The sequence below is a fragment of the Coloeus monedula genome, assembly GCF_965178545.1.
Source record: "Coloeus monedula genome assembly, chromosome: 4".
NCBI lineage: Eukaryota > Metazoa > Chordata > Aves > Passeriformes > Corvidae > Coloeus > Coloeus monedula.
Window position 1 is genome coordinate 8,581,555 of NC_138784.1, and position 24,495 is coordinate 8,606,049.

Here is a 24,495-nt window from a genome sequence, read left to right on the forward strand (position 1 = left end):
AAACATATTAAATTATATTTCAAGCTTCTTCCCTCACTGCTTTGATTCTTTTCTTCCAATGGCTCCTGACAGTAAAAGTAAAAGATAGTCCTTCACAAAATGATTGACGGTTGTAATATTGACTTTTAACTTTTATCTTTCATATTATTATCATTTCTATAGTTATTTTCCAGGATTCTAAGAAATATCTACTAGTATGCCATCAAGAATCTTTTCAATAAAGCATAAATAACACTTTCTAAAAAGGAAATTACCCAGCATGAAATACAAAATGGTGGGTGCAGTAGATGACAGTCACGCCCCATAGGGTGTTTAGGAAGGGGCTCCCCAGGTACTAAAAAGCCTCATGCATTCCAATATAACCTTGACTTACAAAAATCTTCAGGTATAGTTTGCCTGTTGCCTTTATCCATACCAGGTTGTCCTTTCCTGATTATTAGAGATTCATATCCTGAGCCTGTGAAGGGGAATCAGAGTATAAAAAAAACCCCAGACTAACACAGCCCCTATGTGCAGAAAGCAGAATAGAAATCCACATTTCCCATGTGAGCAATAATACTTTACACCCTCTGCTACAAAGTTTTGGAAAGGCTTTGTCACTTTCTTCACATTTTTACTTCATCAGCATCATCTCCCTCTCTCTCTGACACAGCATGACTGGAGTCAAATCTTCTCTGTTAACAGACTGCACAAAACATGGTTAGCAGCAAACAAACAGCGCCCCTGCACCTTCCGACCTCCTTGCACTAAGTCCATTTATTTCGTATTTTAATTACCGTGAACATAAGCATTAAATATGTATAGGCATCTGAACCTGGAAGCAACAGCCTGCCAGCTCCCCCGTGCCTAAGAGAGAGCACCGTACTGCGGGGGCTTGAAACGCCAGCATAGCCAGGAGCCCCTCCACCCCGCAAGCATTTCTCTACGTAAACTTTGTGAGATTTAAGAACTGTTTCTGAATCAGAGACGTGGCGACAGAAGGTGGGGAAACTGGGGGCGAGCAACACGAGGTGCCCAACTGCCCAGCGCTCAGCACCAGAGCAGGAAGCCCTCCCCCTGCAGGGCGCCGGGGCGAGAACCGCACTCCGAGGGCTCCGGGATGAAGGGACAGATCTCCCCTTGCTCTTGCACCCCGAGAGCACTGGAATGGAAGGACAGGTATCCCCCTGCCCCGCCGGCACCTCCCCCAGCCCGGAGCCCATTCACACCCCCCGCCCAGCGGCCACCCGTCCGCGGCAGAGCCCGCAGCGCCGCCCCGCTCCCGCCCGGCCCTCATCCCTTCCTCCCGGCTCCCATCCCTCCCTGCCTCCTTCCCTTCAGGGCCCCACCCCGCCCTCCTGGCACCCATCCCTCCCTCTATCCCTCCCGGCCGTACCTGGGCGCTGGAGCCGAGCTCGAGCGGCCGGCGGGCACCCACCACCTTGGCCGAGGTCTGCAGATTGACGGGCGCGCTCTGCGGGGGCTCCGCGCCCATCCCGCCGTGCAGGGTCGCTGTGACCATCACGATGGGCGCCCGGGCTGGCAGCGCGGATATGGGCAGGTTGTGCCCGGGGCTGCCTCCGGGGCTCCCGCCGCCTGGAGCCTTGAGGAGGGCCGGGACAACGCCGGGCTTGGCGCTGCCGCTGGCGCCGCTGCCCACCAGCACCGCCAGCTTCTGCCGGGAGAGGGGGAGAGAGAAGCGGCATTATCACCGCAGGGATGCAGACGCACACGGCCCGCCGGCCCCCAGGCAGCACGGATTTGGGGTTTGGAAGGGCTTACAGTTTTCTTCCTGGCAGGGGAAGGGCTGGGTTCCCTTTCATTGCTCGGGAATTCGCGGGTTGCACTCTGGGCTACCAAAGTTGGGGTTTTGGCTTGGATTTTTTTCCCTTTGGGTTTTGCCTCGAGCTAATATCCTGATCGTGATATAAGTCTAGGCAATACTGCAGCTTCAATTAATAATAAAAGGCTTAAAGAAGGGTATTTTCAGTTTTCTCTTCCATTGGTCTGAATATCCATTCTGCGTGCCCACCGCACCCCAGTGCTTAGCGACTTCTGTGTTCTTTCACTCTGCCTGACTTTCGAGTCAGTTTGCTGCTTTCCCTCTAAAGTTTTCTTTTCCTCACAAACTTCCACTATTTTTCCTGTGGCGGTAATTACAATTATTATTATTATTATCATAATCATTAACATAATCCAAGCTAACTTTTCTCCATAGCACCATTTTAACTAACGGTTCTCTGTTTTTCTTAATAGTTGTTCTTTTATATTGCTACAGAGTGGCTATTCCATCATCTGTAATAGGAATATTTTGATTATGACCTTGTTATAGGATCTCTTACAAGACTTGTATTTGAGATTTCTGTAGGTACTGTGAAGATGCATACGGTAAATAATAGTGTGTGCATAAAATGCTCACTTTTGGGAAGAAAAATAACTTCTATAAAGTTTTTGCACTTTGAGTAATTTTGGAAGCTTTTCTTATTAGTGCCATTTAGGCAAGTTAGGTATATGTGGAAAAAGTATGCTGGTTCAAGCCTCTTTTGATACCTTTAATTATTAAACATCTCATTTTTACTAGAGTTGACATCAAAGGCAGTTAATCCTGGAAACAGTTCTGCCCGTGTTTAACTTTATGCACTGACCATAACTTTGGACTCTAATGCAATTACATCTAATGTACAGCCTTTGGGAAACTGCTGCTCTACTGTTAAAGCCCGTAAGACTTTTGTTGTCAACTTTGTTTAAAATATGGTGTGTATATATGTGTGAGTGTGTGTATGAAGTCACAAACATGCTTAGTTCTTGCCAGAATGAAGGCTGAAAACCTTACTACTGGGCATAAAGTAGAAGCCCTGTAGCATAAAACTTAAGTGACTTCTAGGAAAATACATCCCTTCTTACCTTTAAACCCATCATACACTTTAAGACTGGAAAGGCTTAGTGGACAAATATGTTTGCTCCAGGAACTGTAGTTTTTGTGTTTATATGAAATCACAAGCATATGCTTTACCAGAGATACTTGCTTCAGATTTTAATATACAGAAATTACTTCTTTTTGGTCAAAGGCTGGATTCAATGATCTTTGAGGTCTTTTCCAACCTTATTGAATCTGTGGTTCTGTGATTCTAATGTCAGTATTACTCTAGTAATCATGACTTTGTATAAATTGTTTTGAGCTTTCTTCATTTTTGTCTTTACCTTTCATTCTCCATTATCCTGACAATCATCCCAAGGAAGCATAGGCAATATTCTCCTTATTCTCTATGCTGTTGTGTGTCATAGAAGTTTTGAAGAGAAAAGAGCTTTTCCTTCAACACAGAAATATACCTGTCTGACAGTTTAAGAGTGCTCAAGTGAAAGACAAGAAGGTCAGGTATGTGTTTTATGTAGGGGGAAAAAGTTGCTTATGAAAAAATTCTATAAAACTCTATTTCTCTGGTTTGTTGTAGCACAGTTTTCCACTGGTGTTCCTTGCACTGCTTCTATGGCCTATGGTATGCTGCTGCAGATGCCAAACAGAATTGGGACAGCATGTGGGAGAGCTGACCACCACCTCTCCTGCTCTACAGAATATTTCACTGCTCAGCACCTTATTAACCCCTACAGTGACATAAAGCTCTCAGACTAAGAGTTCAGCTCTGTGGTTGTATTTTTGCTTTGTGACCTATGTAAAATGTAAGTTCACTTACATAAGACTGTCTGAAAATGCTGTCCTTGGTTACAGTGCTAGAAATCCATTGCCTATCTGGAGTTAGTCCATGAGGGAAATCCTAGATCTATTGCAGGCAACCAGAGGTTTGCTGCTGACGTCAGTAGCATTGGGAATTCTCTTTTGTGGCCCTAGGAGCACTTGCTATTCCTGATTGACCAGTGTACTGATGAAGTGTCTTAATGTTTGTCCTCAGACATGACCGTGTGGGTTACTGAATGAAAAACTTCTTACAGAAACACTCAGCATTACTCTGATTTCATATTTTCACTGAAATTTCTAATAAGTAATAATCTAGTGGTATTAGTACAGCTTTATGTTGTTCTCAGGCGGGTTAGCAACAGCAAACATCTAAGCAAATAAAACTTCTTGACACCAAAAGAGAGACAATCCTTGGTAGCTCAGAGGAAAAAACAAGTAAATTAAGTAGAAGTAGATTATGACTTTCTTGACAAACTTCAATAGCAACTAATTGCTTTTTGTCTTGTTTCAAAGGAGCAAATTAGCTGAGAAGTACAAAAGCAGAAATTCTGTAAACCAACAAAAAATTTCGCTACTCAAACTACCATCCATCCCATTCCTACTTGTTCTCCCTACATGCATTATCAGTGAGTCAGTTTTGGGTCTTTGCATGTGATGCATGTTAACATTTTTCCTAATAATCTCACAATCCTGTCTGTTCATGTGCATGCAACCAAAAGAGCTACAGAAATAAAGGTTACTACTTGTTTCAGTCTAAGTTGTGATAAATATGAAATGCTTGTAAAACTGGAAAACTTTCATTTGAATATAGGTTTTGTGGCTTTTTTAAGTAAATATAGGGAAAATATTATGTCTTTGCTGTAGGCTTGCAAAGACTAATTGGCCCACATCTGTCACCTCCTGAGGATACAATGTTATACTAAGTTTATTTAAATAACTGAAAATTTTAGAAACTAAATATGGAAGTATATACAAAGGATCGGGTGCTCAAGATTAGCTTCCAAAGTAGACTTACAGAAAAACTGTTTATTTAGGGAAAAGCAGCAACAGCATCTCTTCTATATCTCTTTTATTAATTTTCTAAAATGTACCAATCAAAACTGTAAAAATAGCCCCTTTAATCAAACTGTGTTAGTTAAGAGGTGAATTCTGTGTTTTTTCCTTTGTAACAGCCATTTTTACATTATAACCCTGAGAAGATTTTGGTAAAGGAGTGTTGACAGAAACAAAGATTATGATACGAGAGATTAAAAAAAATCCTCAACAAAACCTACATCTGCTGTATTCTATTTCTGCCAGATTATTTACAAGAATAATCTTAGTTTTTAAAGAAAAAGAAAATCTGCATTTTGAGAATCAGTCAGCATAACATATTATCTGATACTTTTGGAATAATGAACAATAAGAAACTAAGCAAGCTTTAGACACCGCAGCAGAAAACACATGCTGATACAATGGAAGAGCCAAAAGAGAGGAAAACAAGAAAAAAAAGTATTGGCTTTAAATGCTGGAAAGCAGGTCTCTGCTTCTCATCCACAGCATAATAGCCCACACAATGCACCAATTTTGAAGCAGCGCCTTTTCAATAGCAACACAACTTTCATTTTCACTGCAGGATGCCACAGGCAGTTGGAGTTTGAAATATGTATGCTGGTCACATGCAAACACGCCACAATGTGCTGGAAATCTGCCACTTGTTTATGATTTCCCATCTTGTACATGGCATGGTCTCAACTATTTAGAGCAGAGTTAATATTTTTTCCATATGTATCAAAATAACTCTGGCCTTTCTATTTATTAGTGCATGTAAGCCTTCTCCCCATCCCCTCCTTTCTAGCGAGGTCTGTGCTGTAAAGGTTTTCATGTGAGAAGGCGGCCGTCCAACAGTTCTAGCCTCAAACTTGGTTACTCAAATGCTACTTCTGCTATCACAAACCACAAATCATTCTGTTCAGTGAATAAAGCAACGGAAAGAGCAAAGCGAGAAAGTGTTTGCAGCTGGCTGTTCTGTTGTGATCCACACACTGAGCAATGGGGCACGTATATGTGCACACGCAGGCTCCAGCCAGGCTCCATATACATGGCACTGCTTCTGGTGCAAGGCTTTGGCTCCTTCATCGTCACTCTGCTGCAGTTTACATCATGTCTTCAAATCCTTACTGATCTGATGTCAACATTACTTCCTACATGCATCTCAAATAAAAATATGGTCATGCTCTACAAGGGAGGAATTCTCAGCTCCTGGCTGCTGTCTGCCACAGCAGTGATTTAAAACAGACACATCTTTCAGCAAACCTCCATGTTTTCATAGTAAAATATGAGATCCGTTTAAAAAGGACCTAAAATTCACTGTCCATCACATTTGTATTTTAACGCCTACACACTGTAGACAGAGACCTCAGTCAATTAATCTTTCTAGAATGATGCTCTGACAAAGCAGTTTGATTGTGAAAAACTGCAACTGTTTTCAGAGCAATATCAGGTTTTTTCCTTAGTGGCCCCATGGCTACGAGAAAATATTTGGCATAACCCTGAGAGTTTATTTAGCTTGCAGAACACTGGCAATCCACTTTAAAACCAAAATGATGTCTTGTCAATTAATAATTTAACATTCCACACTAATATAACGCCATGCATGCAAACCATTTGAACAGACTTCTTCAGCAATGAGGTCCATGGCCTCTCTTCGTTTACCCAATAGTCACAATAAAATTCTCTTGAACAACAGAATATTTAATATTCAGAGAGTGACAATACACAAGTGCATGGTAAACAGTCACCAGCTACAGCACTTTAGTACCTCGTCTTAGGATTTTGGTTCAATCATATGCATTTCCATGTATTTCTCATATATTTCCAAGTTGCTATTTATATACATGGCTGATCCTGCCTGATCTGCACCTTAAGTCATGAGCCAACCACCCTCATAACTTTACACACTGAAACAGAAATGAGCAGGGCTTCAGCCAAGCACATGTGTACACACAGGCACCCAGAGGAGTTTGGTGGATGCTTATGGAGGCAGAAGGCTTCATAGTCTGTATTTTATCCCTGGCCTCCCATAAAAAAAGCTTCCTTTTGCATACAGGCCTTGGGCACCAGGCTGCCTGTGCCCAAAGAGAAGACATTAAAAAAGGTTCTCATACAAACAAGGATGAAGACTGTCACAAGGGAAGGTTTTATGCAGTTTCCAAAAATGCTGTACTTCGATGTAAAGGTGTTCAAGACGTGCAACCGAGGGGGAGGAGGAGGAGGAGGAGAAGCGTTTTAAAGATGGTCGGGTTCCTCCTGCCATTCGCTCAGTAAATGACCTGTCAGTTTGATGCAAACGCTCTCCCTGCGACGCCCCAGCTTGGGCGGGGGCAGGGATGGGGAGAAAGGAGGGGAGGAAGAAGAAAATTGCTCGACAGAAGTATTTTTAATGACCCCCAGGGAGACGTCACCGTGGCGCAGGCTGACGTAAGGTACCCGGGGGCAGGCAGCCTTCCTCCTCCTCTTCCTCCCCCTCCTGCCTTCCTCCTCCCCAGTATGGCTGCTCCCGTCTCCCTGCCCTTTCCTAAAGGAAGCCCCCGAAAGCACGATTAATAAACAAGGAGGTAGCGACTGCCCGACTAGGTACAACTCGAGTGTTAGTTTTTGTTAGAGGGATTAAAAAAATAGCTGAAGAAAATCTGGGACTCGATGGAAAGAGGGGCAGACTTTTAGCCAAAGGAAGCCGAGTGTGAAACACGGGCAGGAAGGTTTACATGTGCTGAAGTACAGCCTCAGCATTAGTTGGTTGGGGGTGTTTTTACGACTTCTTTTGTCTGTTGGTTTCTTTCCTTTTTCTCTTTTTCTTTTTCTCTCTTTTTTTTTTTTTATTGACAACTTCCTGCCTGCCTGTCATTAGAACTAAGAACGTATTTCTTTGCCTCTATCAGACCTCAGTTAATTAGCCATCGCTGCAGCAGGATAAAGGATTTAAATTCAAAGTGAAACTCATTCCAATCAAAACTGCAGCAAACTGGGGGTTTTGTTTGACTTTAACCTGAGATTCAGTTATTGTATCACTGATATACATGCTGCATTACCAGCTGAGTGCTTTCAGCACCCTCTATCAGTGTGAAATATTTAATCGGCACAAGGATCCAATCAGCACAGCAGAGGGGAAGCTAGTGTGTGCATTAATTTACTTGCAGTTGAAAAGCAGTAAAGCAGATCAGAAACATATAACCTTCTCCCTTTCCCCCTCCTCCTTCCCTTCCCAAACAAATACTCAGCACATCAGAAGAATTTTGGCGGGGGGGGGGGGAGGGGGAGGGGGAGGGGGAGTGGAAGGGATTGAAAGCCACCCTGTATGAATCCAGATAGGATAGTCAGACAATAAATTAGTCACTCCTGCCAAAGAATTACAAACACTGCCCGAAACAGAAGAGAGGAACAAGGCACAACACCACCACCCCCAGACATGCCCCCCAAAATTCCTTCTCCAATTATTACATTGTGTAATTATTTTTTTTTTAATCTTTGACTCTTTTAAAGCTGGAAAGATGGCTGAATGGTTACCCCTTCTGTGTATGACATTAATTAGAAGGAAAGCACATGCCAGGAAATATTGAAACAGTCTTTCTACTAAGGAGCAAAATGGCTTTTGATTTTCTGACCTGCCACATTCTCCAGGAAAGGCTTCCATTAATGTTATTACTATTAAGAATCTGGTTTAGAAGCATTCACAAGCTCTTCCACACATCAGCAATTTTATATACTGCAGCGCACAACAGCTAAACTTTTTCTGCTTCCAATTCTACCCTTGTATTTCTCGCTTATTCTCCCAAGACAATCTAGTTCCTTGTCTGCTTGATATCGTAATGAGAATACCAACATGCCATTTTCTTTCACAAGGGATCATATACAACCTGAATGTTATGGGAACAAATTTGTACAATCCTCCAAGCAAAACCATAGTGCAGAAATGTGACACCAGATGACGATTAAAGTTGCTTCAAAAAAACCCCACCCCAGCTTGTCAGCATGAGTGGCCAAACTCTCAGTGTGCAGCAATGAAGAACTGACAGATTTATGTAAAGAGAGATTTTTCCAAAGTGGTAAATACTCCAGCAATGGTAACTGTGGGCTTAGAAATGCACATATTCAGTCAAGTGCATTTTGCCTTTAATTTCTGAACCCATTGAACAGCTTGCTGCAAAAACCAATGCGTTTTAAATGGTATTGTTAACTGGCAATCCACTCGTCAAAGCTCGGAATTAGTAGCTTAGTGAAGTGTAAACAGCACTTTTAAACTAACACGGAATAGGGAGGAAGAGAATGTTATTTAATGAGAAAAATCAGATTGATATTATGGAACATTCTGGAAGTACCTGTGCATCTTGAAGGAGAGGAGGAAGGGGAACCTCACAAATAAACCCTCCTCCTTTCTCTCTCTCAAACCATGCCAATGATCAAGGAAATGAGAACAAGGCGCTTGATTCACAGCTGACTCTCTCTTCTTGTTACATCAGATCAAGAAGGAGTGTAACAGGGAGGGAGGAGCCGATTTCTGCAGAGGAAACAAATCTACAAGCTGGCATTTTGTCTCCTACCCCTATTAATTAGACAAGTTTTCTGTCAGAAACAGAGCTTTTAAAACTTGCAGTGGAGTTACATGTGTGCCCACTCACACACATGCTGCATATATGCATCCAGAAGATTAAATATTATGTGTGTGGGATAAAGTCCTCCCCAAAAAAATCTTCAAGGCAATAGTAGTTGGTTTCCCATTTTATTTTATGGATGGATCTCTAATTCTTTCACTTAATCCCAAGTTTAAAATGTACAATAAACTGCTAATAGGAAGACACAGCCTGTGCTGAAGCCCCCAGTAATAACAGCCTTTAGATAGGGGGCACTGTGTTCTGGAGGAGGTCTGCAAGGCCTTTTTTTATATGCTTTTTTAAATATGCTTTTTTTAAACCCTAACTTACCACAGAGGAAAACTTCGGCTTGATCTCACTATGAATAAAGCAGAAAGCACACAGGCATCCTCTTGGCAGGTCAGAGGAGGGTTTAACTGGCTCCCTGCTGTGTAACACAGGTTCTCCCCCCAGCCCCAAAGCCAGAGTCCTACTTTCCATTAACAGCTCAAAATTTACACTCTTTTGCTGTTGCCAACTTCAGTTTTTCATGATTTGCCTCATCCCATGCATTCAAGAGGACTACATCCATATGGCTTGTTTGTTGGTGAAAAACAAAACCAACTCTCTACAAACAAACACACAAAAACACCCTGGGTGCACACCAGTATAAACACTAATGTACTTCTAATTTAAGTTTTGAGAAAACAAAGGCAGAGTGATTAAAGGCCAGGAACATGCAGTTAGCATATGGAGCCCCAGTAAGTGCCCTAGAGCAAGCTGAATGTTTCCATTGTGTGAAACTCATTCATTATAGCTATAAGATGCAGGGCAGACATTTGCATTTCTAGAGTGGCATCTTGTCATTTTTAGATAAATCATGGGACCCAGACCCTTTCTAAATGGCATCAAGCTCACATTTCTTGATAACCTGCCTCCCCTTTGTTTCAGTATTCTGCCTCATTCTTTTCTTCTCCTCTGCGTGAATGTCATTAAACTTTGCATTCTATGTGTCCAGAACTCAGGGGCTTCTCATTTTTGCTTAAAAAGGCACTGTTTGCTATGACCAAGCACTGCAAAAGGAGATGCAACTGCATGCAATCAGAAAAACTAACAATAAATTAGAGTAATTTATTGTATCCGGTTCTGAAGCTGCTGCCTCCTGATTCACATTCCCTCTGCCCCATTCCTTCCACCAGTCCCAACCCAAGCCCCACTCCAACCTGATAATCATTTCTATTTCTCCCTTCTTCACCCCAGCTTAAAATCAAATTTGGAAATGCACATCTTCTTTGGAGTGGCAGGAAGAACCAGCAGTACAATAAACTAAGCCAAATCCTTTCCCCTCCCGCCCCCCCCCTGCTTTTTCCTAGATAACACAGAATCCTCCTGAAATGAAAAAATGTAAATGTGAGCAGATACAAACTTCCTATGGGATCAAACCATCAGTTCCTCAGTATACCTAGAAAGAAGATAGAAGTTAAATGGTTGCATTTCGCCCAAGGGAAGGCAGAGCTTCAGTTGTGAAGTATTCCCATCAGAAATTTTGGATAAGTTGAAAAGAAAAGAAAAAAATCCCTGCCTTCTCTCCAGACCTGGTGTAGATATTTCCACAGCAATTCTTCATACACACATTTCATCCCAACAGCATGATCTTTTAGGATGACTCTGAAATTATTAGTGTTTTTCAAGTGCAGGCATGTTTGCATGGTACACATGAAACTGCTCAGAGCAACCTTTCAATTTTCCATCACTCCCAAGTACAGTTTTGATGAAAGCAAACAAAGCAGGAGGGGAAATAAAGAGCCCAAACTGAGTGCTTACATCTAGACACCTCCTCATTCCAAATCCAGGCTCTTGTGTCCACATGGGTCACTGCCAACACAAGGGCAGCAGCAGCCAGAGGAACGGTCACCCAATGCTCCTGCCCCCCCAAGCCCAGGGGGATCCCACTCTTTCTGGCAAGGGAATGTCAGTACATGAAGGAAGCTGATTTTGTCATGGAACCTGAAGAGTGCGCTTTGTTCAGAGGACAAAGATGAAGGCAACTTTATGAACAGTTTTTTTGCAAAAGCCATCAGCCATTAGCACACTTTACTCATGAAAAACCCTGTGGCTTGGCAGCACAAAGAGGAGCGTCCTTCCACCCCAGCCTTTGAGTCTGCTTCTGGCTAAGCATACCAGGACTGAGGTGGAATCAGAGCTGTCTTTCAAGATCTAGAGAAATCCCTTTTCCTTAGTTTCTCAACTTGGTAACATGTTTTCCTCGCTGAGGTATTATGAAAATGAGCTTGTTAGCATCCATTAAATGCTGTTTATTTGTTATTAAAGACAAATCATATGATTTTATCTTAAACCACAGGATTATGTCTGTCAAATCAAAGGTAGTGAACTACTGCCCTGTTTATCTAATCTTGCCTGCCAATATTTTCTCATGTCCTCCAAAGAAAACCTTGTGGAGATGAAGATGAGACTTCACAGGTCCAAGCATTTTCCTGGGTGTATGCAGGCTTGGCCATGAAAAGAACTAAGCTGATGGCATAAACTTAATTTCATATACTTTTCTTTCCACAGGTTGCATAAAAAGCAATCTACAGACCAAAAATTGTGGTAAAGCCCATGTCCAGAGATGGGAAACACACAGCTGGTAACTGCACCTTGAAAAACAGGTGCTACAGGTCTGAAGAAGAAAGGTGTTCAAAGAAGCTGGAAGGAATGGCGGAAGAGACATACGGAACCAAATTTCTCTCAACAGCACTCTTGCAGTTCTGCTGTCAATGGACAGAAAAGAGTTGAAGTAGTAAACCTCAGAGAGATTCTCCTCCTGCATCATAAAATAAAACTGTTTATTACAAACTATGGAATGAGAATTATAAACAGTTGTGCAGGTGTTTGCAGAAGTAAAGGACACAGAAGGATGAGTTGACAATGGACTTCCATCTCAAGACTTCCTACTTTCTCATACACAATATATAGAGGATGACAATCTCAATGATTTTCTCTGTCCCTTCCCAGGATCTCTGAGCATCTGTACATCATTCAAAGAAATCCCTATGATCCAGTAAAACCCCTCCAGAGGCAGGAACTCTGAGTATACGTGTGGAAGGAAGCTGCAGGAGCTAAAACTGAAGTCACAGAAACACACTGAAACACACTGGTTTGAAAGACAGGTGTCTGCTAAGGAAGGCAGAAGCCTCCCTTGGGAATGGCAGATGTAGCCCCTTTCCCTCTGAGTTATTATAATTTTGAAATCAAGGGCTTTTAGGCAAAGATGTGGGAAATAGGAATAACAGTTCTTTAGTATTATATATATAACCAGTCAAACAAACAACAATAACTATGGCAGTGACAGCAAACAATCACAAACCCAGTCCCAGCCTTCTCGGCTTTCAGGCCCTTTTCCCCTCGGGTGCAGTTCCGCTCGCAGCCGGCAGGGGCGCTGGCGGCTCCCGGTGAGCAGGGCAGGTGCGATGGTTCCCCCGCGGCTGCAGGGGGCGCTCCGGAGCGAGCTCGGGGAGCACGCGGCAATGGCGGCCTGGGATCCCGGGGAAGGATGGAACAAAGGTTTCACAAACCCCTGAGCAGCCGATCCCGGTGTCCGGCCGGAGCCTCGGGAACAGCAGGCTGGAACGGCAGGCTGGAGCAGCAGGCTGGAGCAGCAGGGACGAGCACAAATCCCGGGTGGCAGGCGCGATGTATCCAAGTGGGGAACCCCCCGGAGGTCTGGGCTGGCAGGGCAAGCAGGGCTACAACGTAGCGAAGGCTAGAAGCAGAAGCACGGCAGGGCGGCCACAGCCCGGCCTCCAGTGGGGCAGGAAATGCGGCCTTGGGATCCCGGGGCTTCTCCAGCACAAGGAAAAGCAGCCGAAGCAAGCCAACTCCTCTCTGTCCGAACGCCGGAGCCCGAACTGACCACACACCCAGGTGAAACAAAAGGAGCAGCCAGGTCTTTTGTCTCTCTTAAACATCCAGCGATTTGTTGTCTTAGTTACAGTATGGGGGGAAAATTCCTTTAATAGAAAAAAACTAGACTTTTTAAAACCCCAGCACACACTCACATGATGAATCAAGTCAAAGCTGGAAACTGAACCTCAACATCACAAACACAAAACTTTAGTTACTGAGAGAGCACCTTCACTCCTCATTTAATTTTTTCATCAGTTGCACCACTTCATTTGCCTCATGGAGTATCCAAAACATAACTGTGAACAATGTGAATGATCACATTGCCCTCTTTATCCAACCTGAGGGCTGACTGTGCAGGCAGGCTGGCTGCCACTGCACACAGGCAGCAACAGCACTGCAGAGATTTTCTACCTTTCAAGCAGGGAGTGATCAAAGAGGTAGGTTGTCAAATAATGTCTTACCAAAAACATAAAGTACCACCTGATCAAATATCACCTCTTACAGAAGTGGGAGAAACAGAAAATTGGGAACTCCAAGCCCTCTGTCTTTGCTCAGACCACTATTCAATGCATTACTTTTTTTTTTTTTTTTTTTATTGGGGGTATATCATGGCCTAGTTCCTCTAGGGACATTGGTGGTTTAGACAGATTTAAAAAAAATTAACTTCCCCTCCCTAATCCTCCCCCCCATGACAAAGAATGCTGTGTGAGTACACACGTGAAAAATCAAAAGCCAACTTAGTTTGAGAATCCCAAGGAATACCACTTGACTAGATGCAGATAATTGATCAGTCATAATAAGAAGTGGATACAGCATGCAATATTTTTCTGTTAATGAGACTTCAGAGACTGCATGAAAAAACTATTTAGAATGACTGAACTGTACAAATACATTAGCAGATTTAGAAAACACTGTGTAAATTTAAGAAACAAGGGAATGATATGCTTTCATTCTAACTTAATGGAAATGCAAACGATAAGACAATGCTTAAAGGGAAAGAAAGGTATACAGCAGGGTTGGGAAAGAATATTAAAAAGAGCTGCTAATGAAGGACTGTGTAGATCCTTGAAACTAAGACACTACACAACCATTATTCCAGAGGCCAAAGAGAGGGTAACAAGCAATAAATAGCACAGATCGTGCCAATGACAGTAAATAAAATGGAATGTAGAAGAGAGAATGAGATAGAACAGACTGGGCCCACTTCAAAACAACAACAGGAGAGGAGCACAATGGCTAAGGAGAAGGCAGTGACACACTATATTGCCACTGCCTTCACACATCAAGATGGAGATGATTATATAATGCACAGATAAAATGGAAATTATCTGCAAAATTTAGTCCCTAGTCCACAGTTGTGTCTGAACTAATTTCTAAACTACTTCCATGCACAGTGACAGGAGAAAGAAAGACATTTGTATGTTGAGCTTTTTGCTATGGTAGTGGCAAGCACTTGGATATTTTAGCCATGCGAACTCTACAGGGAGCTGCAGAGTGACACTCATCTGTGTGCATACTCAGAAAGGGTTCAAGGACACAAAAGAAAGTTGAGAAGAGATTGAGAGAAGCTTCAGCAAACATTTTCCCTTACTTTTTTACATTTCAGAATCAGAATAAACATTTCCCATTGAGTGCAAAACATCACAAGCACTTAATACCAACCTCCATCAGTCAACCCAATCCTTTGCCTGGAACATTTATCCCAGCTGATAGCTCTTCTTCTGATAAAAGTCATTTTGCAAAGATGCTGAATACAAAAAACAACAAGGTGGTCAGAAAGAACTGATGCTCTATCTCTCCAGTTCTGCGGTGCACCCAATTTTTTTTATATTCCCACTTGAGTTAACCTTTTCTTCTGCAAGAGTGGAACACCCTTCAGAGCACGAAGCAAGGATTAGGTGGCAGGTTCGTGCAGAAGCCCCCAAAAATCTGAGTTCAAATACAGGACAAGTAATAAGTAGGAATGAAAAAGAAAGACCTTGTTCCAGTTTCAAAATCATCTGTGGTGTAACTCCCAACTTGGAATAAGATAGGGCTGCAATTGTGTGAACTGTAAAGACACGATGTAGAAAAAGAATGGGACAAATAAGTAGCAATATCAAGTTTGCTCATTCCAGTGGCTTCCAACTGTTGAGGAGGTGTTAACACTCAGTGTGGAAACAGTAGCTCTTTACACATTCTGTCTATAGATACTGTGACTACAGCCAGCCCCGTATCATTTCACTCCTGCTTTTCCCACTTTTATTTCTTCTTTCCTAAGGGATCGAAGCCTTTAAAAGGAATTGTGGAAAAGCAAAATGAAGCTTAGTAGTGATGTCCTTCTCCAGGAGGTGAGGGAAACAGGCCATGTTTTACCAAACATGGTACACCAGTGTGAATTCCCAGTTTTTCCAAGGGAAACCATCTCCTGGCTCTTTAGTCCTCCTCCTGTGACACCCCAACTAATGTGACTGCACCAGCATTTAGATAGCCATGCAATAAACCAGTAGCTCTATCAATTAAAGTTAATCTGGCAAAGGAAAAAAACCCTAGCTTTTAATACAGATGGATTTCCCACCTCAGATCACACCCTTTGTGCAAAAACAACTGAACCTAAGTGGTAGAAGGAGGCACTGGGGAGGAAGAGGGAAGGAGGAGGAAAAAACAGCATTCCAGGAGAATGCTAGTATGGTATTGGGGCAGCAATGGGCACAAGCTTGGCAATTTCACAATGAATTGTAAGGAAAGTGGGAAAAAGAAAAGAAGGGATTAAAGAATCAAAGAAAGAACACATGCAAGAGCCTATGAGGATAATGCACTTTGGCCAAAGGAAACAAGTACAGAGCCACTGTACGTTTCACTGCTAGGCCAACAAGTTTAGTAACACTACTTCCAGTAGTAATCAATGCCCACTTTCTCCAGTTATGTGTCAAGCAGCCTGCGTGGAAACGTGCATTTCCAGCAGACTGCTGCCTACAACACAACCAATGATAATATGTAGACTCAGCAGAGAGACTAAAGGCTGCATGGACACAATGAATAAATTATCTTCTCAACTCTCATAAGTTTATAGGTCTCCATTAAGTCATTTAGATCCAAAATCTGACCTGCTTTAAAGCATTTATAGCTTGTCAGGGAATATGTTCTGTATATTCAATAGCCATTTCAAAGAAAATAAATCCCTTTATTACAAAAATTATTATATTTTTATACTTAATAATTCTAATAACAATTTCTACTGACAAACAACCTTCACCAAAAGAGCTTATGCACTACAAGTTGGCACCTCAGCTAAATAGACACTAACATCCCCACATAGGCACATCCACCTACCAGACATTACTCCCAGTCTTATGCTGACATAATGAATAAGAAATAAATCACAGGAAAAGGAGCCATCAAAAAAGCAACCCAACAGAAATTATTGAAAAAGAAATCAGTCAAATGCAGAGGGAGAGAGGAGGCAAGGGAGAAACAGGATGTTGAGAGAAAGGCATTCAAAACTTCAGATTTCCTGACAGCATTCTTTCCAAAAACCAAAAGCAAGCTGGGCTGCAGTGCTGTGGTAAAGGCAGATGCATTCAGTTTTCATAACTAGAAGTTTCAGGAAGAAGTAACTACAGCATCAGAGATGCTTTCCTAATGTGAAGGTGGACAAAATGGCGAGAGACAAAGACTGCTGAATTCAGCAGTAGCTAAGTCTATAAATAGGCTAAGCAATCTGTAAATGGAAACCTTTCCAAGCTGGAATGAAAGTAAAGCTCCTAAGTATTTTAGCAGTGAGCATGACTGAATCTCCTGCTACTCATTATATCAGTATCATCCATTAACATCATTGCACTTTCGGGCTTATTAGGATTTCCACTCTACAACATGATAGACATTTATTAGTCGATTGTTTATCTGGGGATGGTGTGGATGAACGGAAGATGGTACATATGTTGAAACAGGGCACAAATGTTCTCAGCTGAGAGATTTGGTTTATTGTTTTTTGATGCGCTCTAAGACATGTGATCAATTTCCTAAGACAGTTTGCCGGTCACCATATAGTCTGTGAGTATAATAGGACTTGAACTGCCGTCTATGCATAACCTGCAGAAAACAGGGCAAGTCCAGTCTGGAAGGACTGGAATATGGGCAGGGGGGGAAACACAGGCTTTTGATGCTGACAGTTGTGGCTTCAGAGCAGGTAGTGCAGTCCTTACGCTGTTTCAAGAGCAACTCTAGGTCTGAGGAAAACAAAATTCAACCCAATTGTTTTAGACTGGCTCATGTACATGTCCAGATGAGCCTCACTGCTGGCTCAGCAGTGAGGGGAGAAGAGGTGCCCACTCGTAGAGCAAGATGGCTGTTGGGCAAAGGAGATGAAAACAGGCCTTCAGATTTTGAGATAAATCTTCCAAGATTTATGCCTCTCTAGTTCCCCATTCACTGAATTCAGTAACTGCAGATCTATAACTGGCATACCTTTAGGTCAGGGCACTTCTGGACTACAGAGTCAGAAGCAACTTCTTGTCTTGGTTGAAAGACACGTGTCTGCCAAGGAAGGCGGGAACCTCCCTTGGAATGGAGAATATGACCCCCTTCTCTCTGAATTACTATAACTTTGAAATTACGGGGCTTTCAGGCAAAGATATGGGACAAGGAATAACAGTTCTTTACTAGTGTATATATGTATAACAAGGCAAACAAACAGAACCACAAACCCAGTGACAGCCCTCTCTCAGCCGCAGGCCCTTTCCCCTTGGGTGCAGTTCCGCTCACAGCCGGCAGGGGCGCTGGTGGCTCCCGGCCGGGCAGGGCCGGTGCGGTGGTTCCCCCGCGGCTGCAGGGGGCGCTGTGGCACGAGTTCAGTTGTGTCTCCCTCACATGGTAATGGCGGGCAGGCTGGGTGGTGACAATGGGCTGCAGCAGGAACCTTGGAGCGGTGGCTGGGATGGCAGGGACGAGCAAATGAAATGTATCAGAAACTCCACAGCTGTAGCAGGAGCTGCAGGGTGTCCCGGCAGGCAGGAGGTGCAGGGTTACTGTGTAGCGAAAAACCTGGAGCAGTAACAGAGAAGCGGTGGGGCTGGGCAGCAGCAGCCTGGCTCCCGAGCACAGCCAGGAAAGGCTCCCTCGGAGGGGGTCGGGGCCCCGGGGTTTTCCCCTGAGGCACCAGAGTAGATGGTGAGAGTCCTTTCTAGTGAGGTAAGATGTTAATAAGGTCCCAGTTCAATGGCTGCTCTTAGGAGCTGCATTCATGGTAGAAGAAGACAGCGGAGATGGAACCCCACAGCAGTGGTGAATTCCCGTCACAGCAATTACAGCCTGTCTCCCCTCCAATGTCAAGAGTGAGAGAGAGCGAGAGGAGCCAAGCCCAGACCTTCAGCGCCCACGAAAATCTGAAAATCTTGCAGTATCTTGGCCCTTCCAAAAAGAAAAGCCCTCAGGTAAGAGAGTAGCCAGCTGCACCCTTCCCCCACGCTGGCGATTTCTTTTGTCTCTTAAGTACCGGTTGTTATTATCTCTTAGCAATAGATGGGACAAAATTACAGGAGAGAAAGAAACAATAGGAAAAATCCTAACCCCCAGCACTTCTTCTTTAGTTTATGTACTCACTGAACTTTATTCTTCTCTGCTACAGCAGACTAACACCTGTCAGCTTCAGCAGAATTAGTTTTGGTTCTGACTGGTATAAGAGTAGGAAGAAATCCAATGGAACGTATTTAAGTGATTATGCTACTTTCTGCTCTGATTTTCATAGAGAGTAAATACAAACAAGCCAGACCAGCTCCATGGTGCTTTCTCCAGTGTCAATTGTCAGAACTAGCTCAAATGGATCAAAGCATGAGGATCCTCATTCACCTTGTGGGGACCCTACAGTCTCCCTGGGAGCATCCTATGAGTGCCTTTACATGGAAAGAGACAGATGGAAACATCATCCCACTTGATCAGTGAACTCTCCTCTGAGGAGGTCTGTCTCTCTTCACTGCCACTGGGCATGTTGGCTTCTACATTAAATAACCCTACTGGGTGATGAAATTTGGAGAATTCTAGCCCAGAAAATTAAACAGTGAAATGCTTAGTCATGCAAGTGCACTGTTCTTTATCTTGAAAGATGTGCTAGTATAAAATTGCAATGTCTCAGTGGGGGGTTATCCCAGTTTTAGGATAGTGGGATAAGAGTGGTGAGTGAGCTGCAGGAATTCTGTTCCTAAACCACAAAATGGACCCACCTTGCCTTAGTCAGTCCTTTATGCCTTAGACCTTGAACATCTCCTGATGTTCAGAGAGAGCTCCTGAATAGCTGCTGTTAGCATTTAATTTGGCTTCAAACATATTAAGAATGTTAAGTCTGAATGACACAAGCAGGAGAATTTGTGTATTGTCAGGAACAGTCCATTTTTGTAGAGACATCTCCCTCCAGGTGTTCACGAACCAGACAGACACAGTCAGGATGGTCATAACTTGCCACTTGACAAAATATCCTGCCATCCCTAAACAGGATGTGCTGTCACCATGCACCTGCAGCAACCATCTTCCCCCCACAGATGGGCTGCTGACTAGCCAGCATTCCGCAATGCAGGGACACATTCTTCCACCTTTCCAAGACTGCCAGTTAAGTTGCTCCTGCTTTTAAATTAAAAACAGCTCCTAATACATGCTCTTCTTGGTACACTGGTAACATGCACAGTCTGCTGGACACAGCATATAAGTCCTCCTGCCTTGGAAAGTTCTGGCTTTCCTTGAGAGACTGCAATGTAATGTAAGAGCAGTTTTGGCTAGGAAGGAGGCTGATACTGCTAAGATTGATCATGCTGAGCAATGAAGCTTGGATATGACCTTATCAACAAGGATTTTTACAACTATGCAGGAGACAAAGCAAAATGACCTGGACAAACTCAGTGTCCTGGCAAAGAGCACAAGAACAAGCAAAAGTTGACTCATGGCAGTAAAAAGCTGCCCTTGCATCATTGTGACTTAACTATAATTAGACACCTCCATTTTTTTAAAATCACTTGTGATTCCTTTTAAGGGCTGGCAAAATGAGTGGAAACGTCCTACAATTTCATACGGAAATACTTTTAAAGTGATTTTTAACCTATTTTTATGTTGAAGTAAAAGAAAGTTCTCACATTGCCTGGTTTCTTTCAACTGGCCAATAACTGCAAGGACAGGAGCTGTTAATATTACTAACTGATAGGATAGTACAGGGAAAAAATGATACATGAGTTTCAGGACAATCACTCTACATTGTGTTATATTAAAATATCAAGAGGCATGTGTCAGCTGAGCCAGAAGCAACCATGAAAAACACACTGTTTATGAAAAAGACAAGCCCTTCAAGGGCAATTACAAACTTTCCACAGCATCAGCAGGAATAGGGATGTATTTAACCACTGACTGCCACCACGCCTGACTTCCAACAATAGAATGCTACAAGACATTTGTATTTTCCTTGGTCTTTTGCTATATTTCTTCATACATGGGCAAGAACAAATGAGGGCTGCACATCTTCACTAGCACCTTGAGGAATTGCTGTCCCTGAAAAGCAGTTACATTTACCTTGGAGACTGGCCCAAGCATTCCAAACCTGGTTCCATTTTTCTGTGGACAGGCTCCTCTGAAAAAGCATTTGCAATGACTGCTAGAGGAAGCCTGTCAGATCTGTAGGGCAGTTCCATAAGTGCCTCAAGCCACAGGGTGTGAATCAAGCTCCAGCCCAAAGCTGCTTAACCAGGCATGCACAGTAATTCAGGTCTACCAGAAAACCTGTGTCTGGATACACCAAAATTCCTTTGGAGAACCACTGGTTTCCATCTCACGGGCTGTCACATCCTGCTGGCTATCACAGAGTGGTCAGGACATGACTATCTGCAGAGCGAAATGTTTTAAGGCAACTTTAGGATTATGTGGCTACTGAATCACTTTGCACAGTTCAGAAAACCTAATTCAGGAATTCTTGCATGAAGTTTACAATTTCTTCCTGGAAGCCATTCTGAAACCAAAGTGAAACCTCAATTTAAGTATCTCAAGTAATAGCACCTACTATTTTACTAGGTTCATGGCTTTCAATATTGAAAAATCCTCATTTTACTTCCCGCTTTAGCTTCCAGCCACTTATACCTTTTTCCCAGCTACAAGGAATAGCTGCCTGCCTCAGATGTTCCTTTCCTGAGAGACAGGGACAATGATTCTGGTTTTCTCCATACCCACAGCAGGCACCAAGCTTGGGGTAGAATATAAGGGAGCACTTTTGACAGCCTCAAATTATGTCTTGGGCCAAATCAGCTGCTCATGTTCCTGGGAAACTCACTGCTTGCTCTATTGGTCCCTGAACCCAGCTCAGTACTAGGCCAAAAATGAACAGGGCCAGAGAATCCACCAGAAATTTATATTTTATCTTCAGTATTTTGTGTACTGAAGCCAAATTCTCTTGATTCAGGTCAGGGGATTTTCCCAGAAGACAATCGCCTCACATAAAATTAACCCGTTATATTAACTAATTGTGTGTAAATAAAACCCATTTCAGTTACACTAAATCTATATTCAAAGAACTGTTATTCCTAATAAAGAGCTGAGTCAGAGGAAAGGCCACCTATGGTGCTATGTTAAATTTCCACTAAGATGCACTGGTCTTTGGTAAAATAGCTTTGCAAACTCTTTTATCACTGGCTTTGCTTTCAAACCTCCTAAGGTGATAGTAATAACTAGAAGTAAATGAAAAGAACATGAGCATTTCAACCAGGTATCTGTAACATCACAGTGTGCAGGTGCGATGGTTCAGCAGTGCACCGACAGACCTGTGCAGAGATGAAATGAGTTGCCATCCAAGCAAAGACCTAGGAGTAGCATTAGTACAGTTGAAGGGAAGAAGACCCTACACGTTGCCATTCATCCTCAGGCTCCAAAGGATGGTGGAGTTCACCTAGTTTGACATCTCATAGAACACCACTGTGGCATTCAACTAATTAGAGACTAATAACTTATTTTCAGGTAAAGCTTGACCTTCTAGAGATGGTATCCTGCTCTGGGATGAGGCTCCCATGAAACAGCAAATCCTCTGCTTCCTTTCATCAGCCCTTGAAAGAGTTAAATCTCCTCCCCTTAAAGCCTTCAGCCTATTTTGTGATTTGAATTGCTCAGGAGTTTTACCTGCTGCTGTAGCCGGTCTTCCAAGGGCCTCTGACATAGCCAGAATTTCTGATGGGCACATTGCTGTTCTAGGATTTTTGTATTTTAATCAGATTTAGGGAGCCAAAGTGGGCTGAGTGTGCAGGAGTATGTGTCATTCATGTGCAATACAGCATGCAATCCAGCCTTTTGCCCTCCCAGCTCCCAGCCATTCGCATTCTGGCAACATCTCACTTTAAGTCCCCAAATACCCCCAGCCCAACAAAGAACAAATACCAGCTTCTCTGAAGCTACAGCAGAGAGAAAATGATAGCTAAAAAACTGCATAAGGCCAACTTCAAAGTTGTTGAATTTGGTGCTTGGGCTTTGGAAAACCTGTCATTTGGGAGGAAGGGTGGGAGGCTGCTCTTTCCCCCTCCTTTTCATTAAACAGCTTTTCAGAACTTGGGAGAGCTACAGCTCTCATTATGCATTCCTCCTTCTGGAAATAAATACTTGTGTGGGTTGTCACATTAGTCAGTAGATAGATGACAAAAACAAATTACAGCCTGGCATGGAGCCATGCATTGTGTGTGTATGTGTTACAATGGAGTATGCTATTAAGAATGTGGTTGGTTCTGCATGTCAGAGGGTGGAGCCTTTTCCAGGAGCAGAAGTCCTATAATGAGGAACTTTCTAAAGAAGAAACAGAGAATCATGACTGTGTTTCATTCCTTTCCCTTCAAGGAGATATTACACAAACTCCCCATATGGCTCATTGCTACACAGAGAAGTCCTACTCCTTCAATGTTTCTTCCAGCTCTCTGAAGTCAAAAACAAGCTAAGCAGTCCCACAGCTCACTTCAGCCTTTAAATAAGCTGGGGCTCTCCAGAGGGATGGGAACCAAAAATTTATTTGTCCTTTCAAGGTCCACAGAATTTGTCCCCTCTTTCTCTCTCATTGTACATGTTTCAGTCAATTTTGGTGTCAGTTATGATGCCCAAATAAAATTATTTTTCAAAAAATAACAAGATTTTAAAAACATGCCCAGTATCCAACCCTCACTGTGAACAACTAGTTTTTTTAATCGGAGAGATCAACATCCTGGATTATTACCCAGCTGGTCCTCTGCAGAAAAGATGAGCTACACCGCGCATTCCTGCCCCCATGTTTTGCATGTGTGAAAATATGAGCCAGGGAAGTTATTCAACAAATAATCAAAATTCTGCCCTAACCTGGATAAACAGAGGATGGCTTTCAAGAACCTAAAGGCAGAGGAGACTAAGTTGCACAATCAGATTATCTGATGAGGACATTTCAATGAGTAAATGGAGTTATTTCAATTGTTCCTAGAACAGCTTGAGGATCTGTTGTTGCTGTGACATGCCTTCCCACTGCTGTGTATCATAACTCTGGAGCCGTAGTGGAAACTACAGTGTGGGACCTTGTAGTGGGTTGAACCTGAGTTGATGGACAGTCTTTTAGACTAATGACGGTTCTCAAAATTTACATATTTAAACCGCATGGAAAGGCAGGAATTGCCTTTTGTCCTAGCTCGCCTGCTGGAAGGTGGAGGGGGCCTCGGAGCCTCCGGGCTCCACCCGGCCGGGCCGGGCCAGGCCAGGGCCCCTACCCAACTCCTCTTTTCCCAACACCGCAGCACAGACCCTGGGCCGCTGGGGGGGAAACTATCTCAGAGCCGCAGGCAGCTAAAACCAGCCATGGACTGCCACACAGCTAAATCCATCCAGCATGGCTTCCTGGGACTGGCAGGTCCCTTTCCTCTCCACACGCAGAGCCGGCGGAGCCAATGGGAGCTGGCAGAGCCTCCTTTCTGCAGCCAGCACACTCCGCGCTGAAGAAGACACCATGCAGCCAGCAGCACAAAGGGAGCGAGGCTTTCTCTACCGTAGAGCCTGAACAAGAACACTCTTCAACATGGCGGCTTCAGAGTCAGAGAGAAAGAGAAAGTGAGTCACGTGAGAGGAAGCTGAGCATGGCGACAAGAGAAAAGAGGGCGGTGCCGCGATTCTCGTGCGTAGCTTAAAAAACTTCTTGCATGCCGTGGTAATAAACTGGAACGTCACAAACTATTTGTCTCTTTAATCCATTTGAAGTACATGGGGGGATGAAAAATTCACATGTGGCCCATGAAAATTGTGAAGAGTGCCTATGCCAGGCTATATAGAAGCAGTGAGAGGCTTTTAGGTACTTGTGGTGAAAAAAAGGCT

The 24,495-nt window shown here is 43.4% G+C and overlaps 1 protein-coding gene across 3 annotated transcripts in view; it reads right to left on the minus strand.

Annotated features, from left to right (window-relative positions):
• Nucleotides 1-24,495, minus strand: part of PHF21B (PHD finger protein 21B) — a gene marked incomplete at both ends in the record, with an annotated part of 188,857 nt that overhangs the window by 75,536 nt on the left and 88,826 nt on the right. Inside the window, one exon of one of the 3 annotated variants that reach the window (XM_082279817.1) lies at nt 1,376-1,654. The exons of the other annotated variants lie outside the window; for them this stretch is intronic. Coding sequence (XP_082135943.1) covers nt 1,376-1,654 — 279 coding nt within the window. The remainder of the gene's footprint in view (nt 1-1,375; nt 1,655-24,495) is intronic. 3 annotated transcript variants of the gene reach the window in all.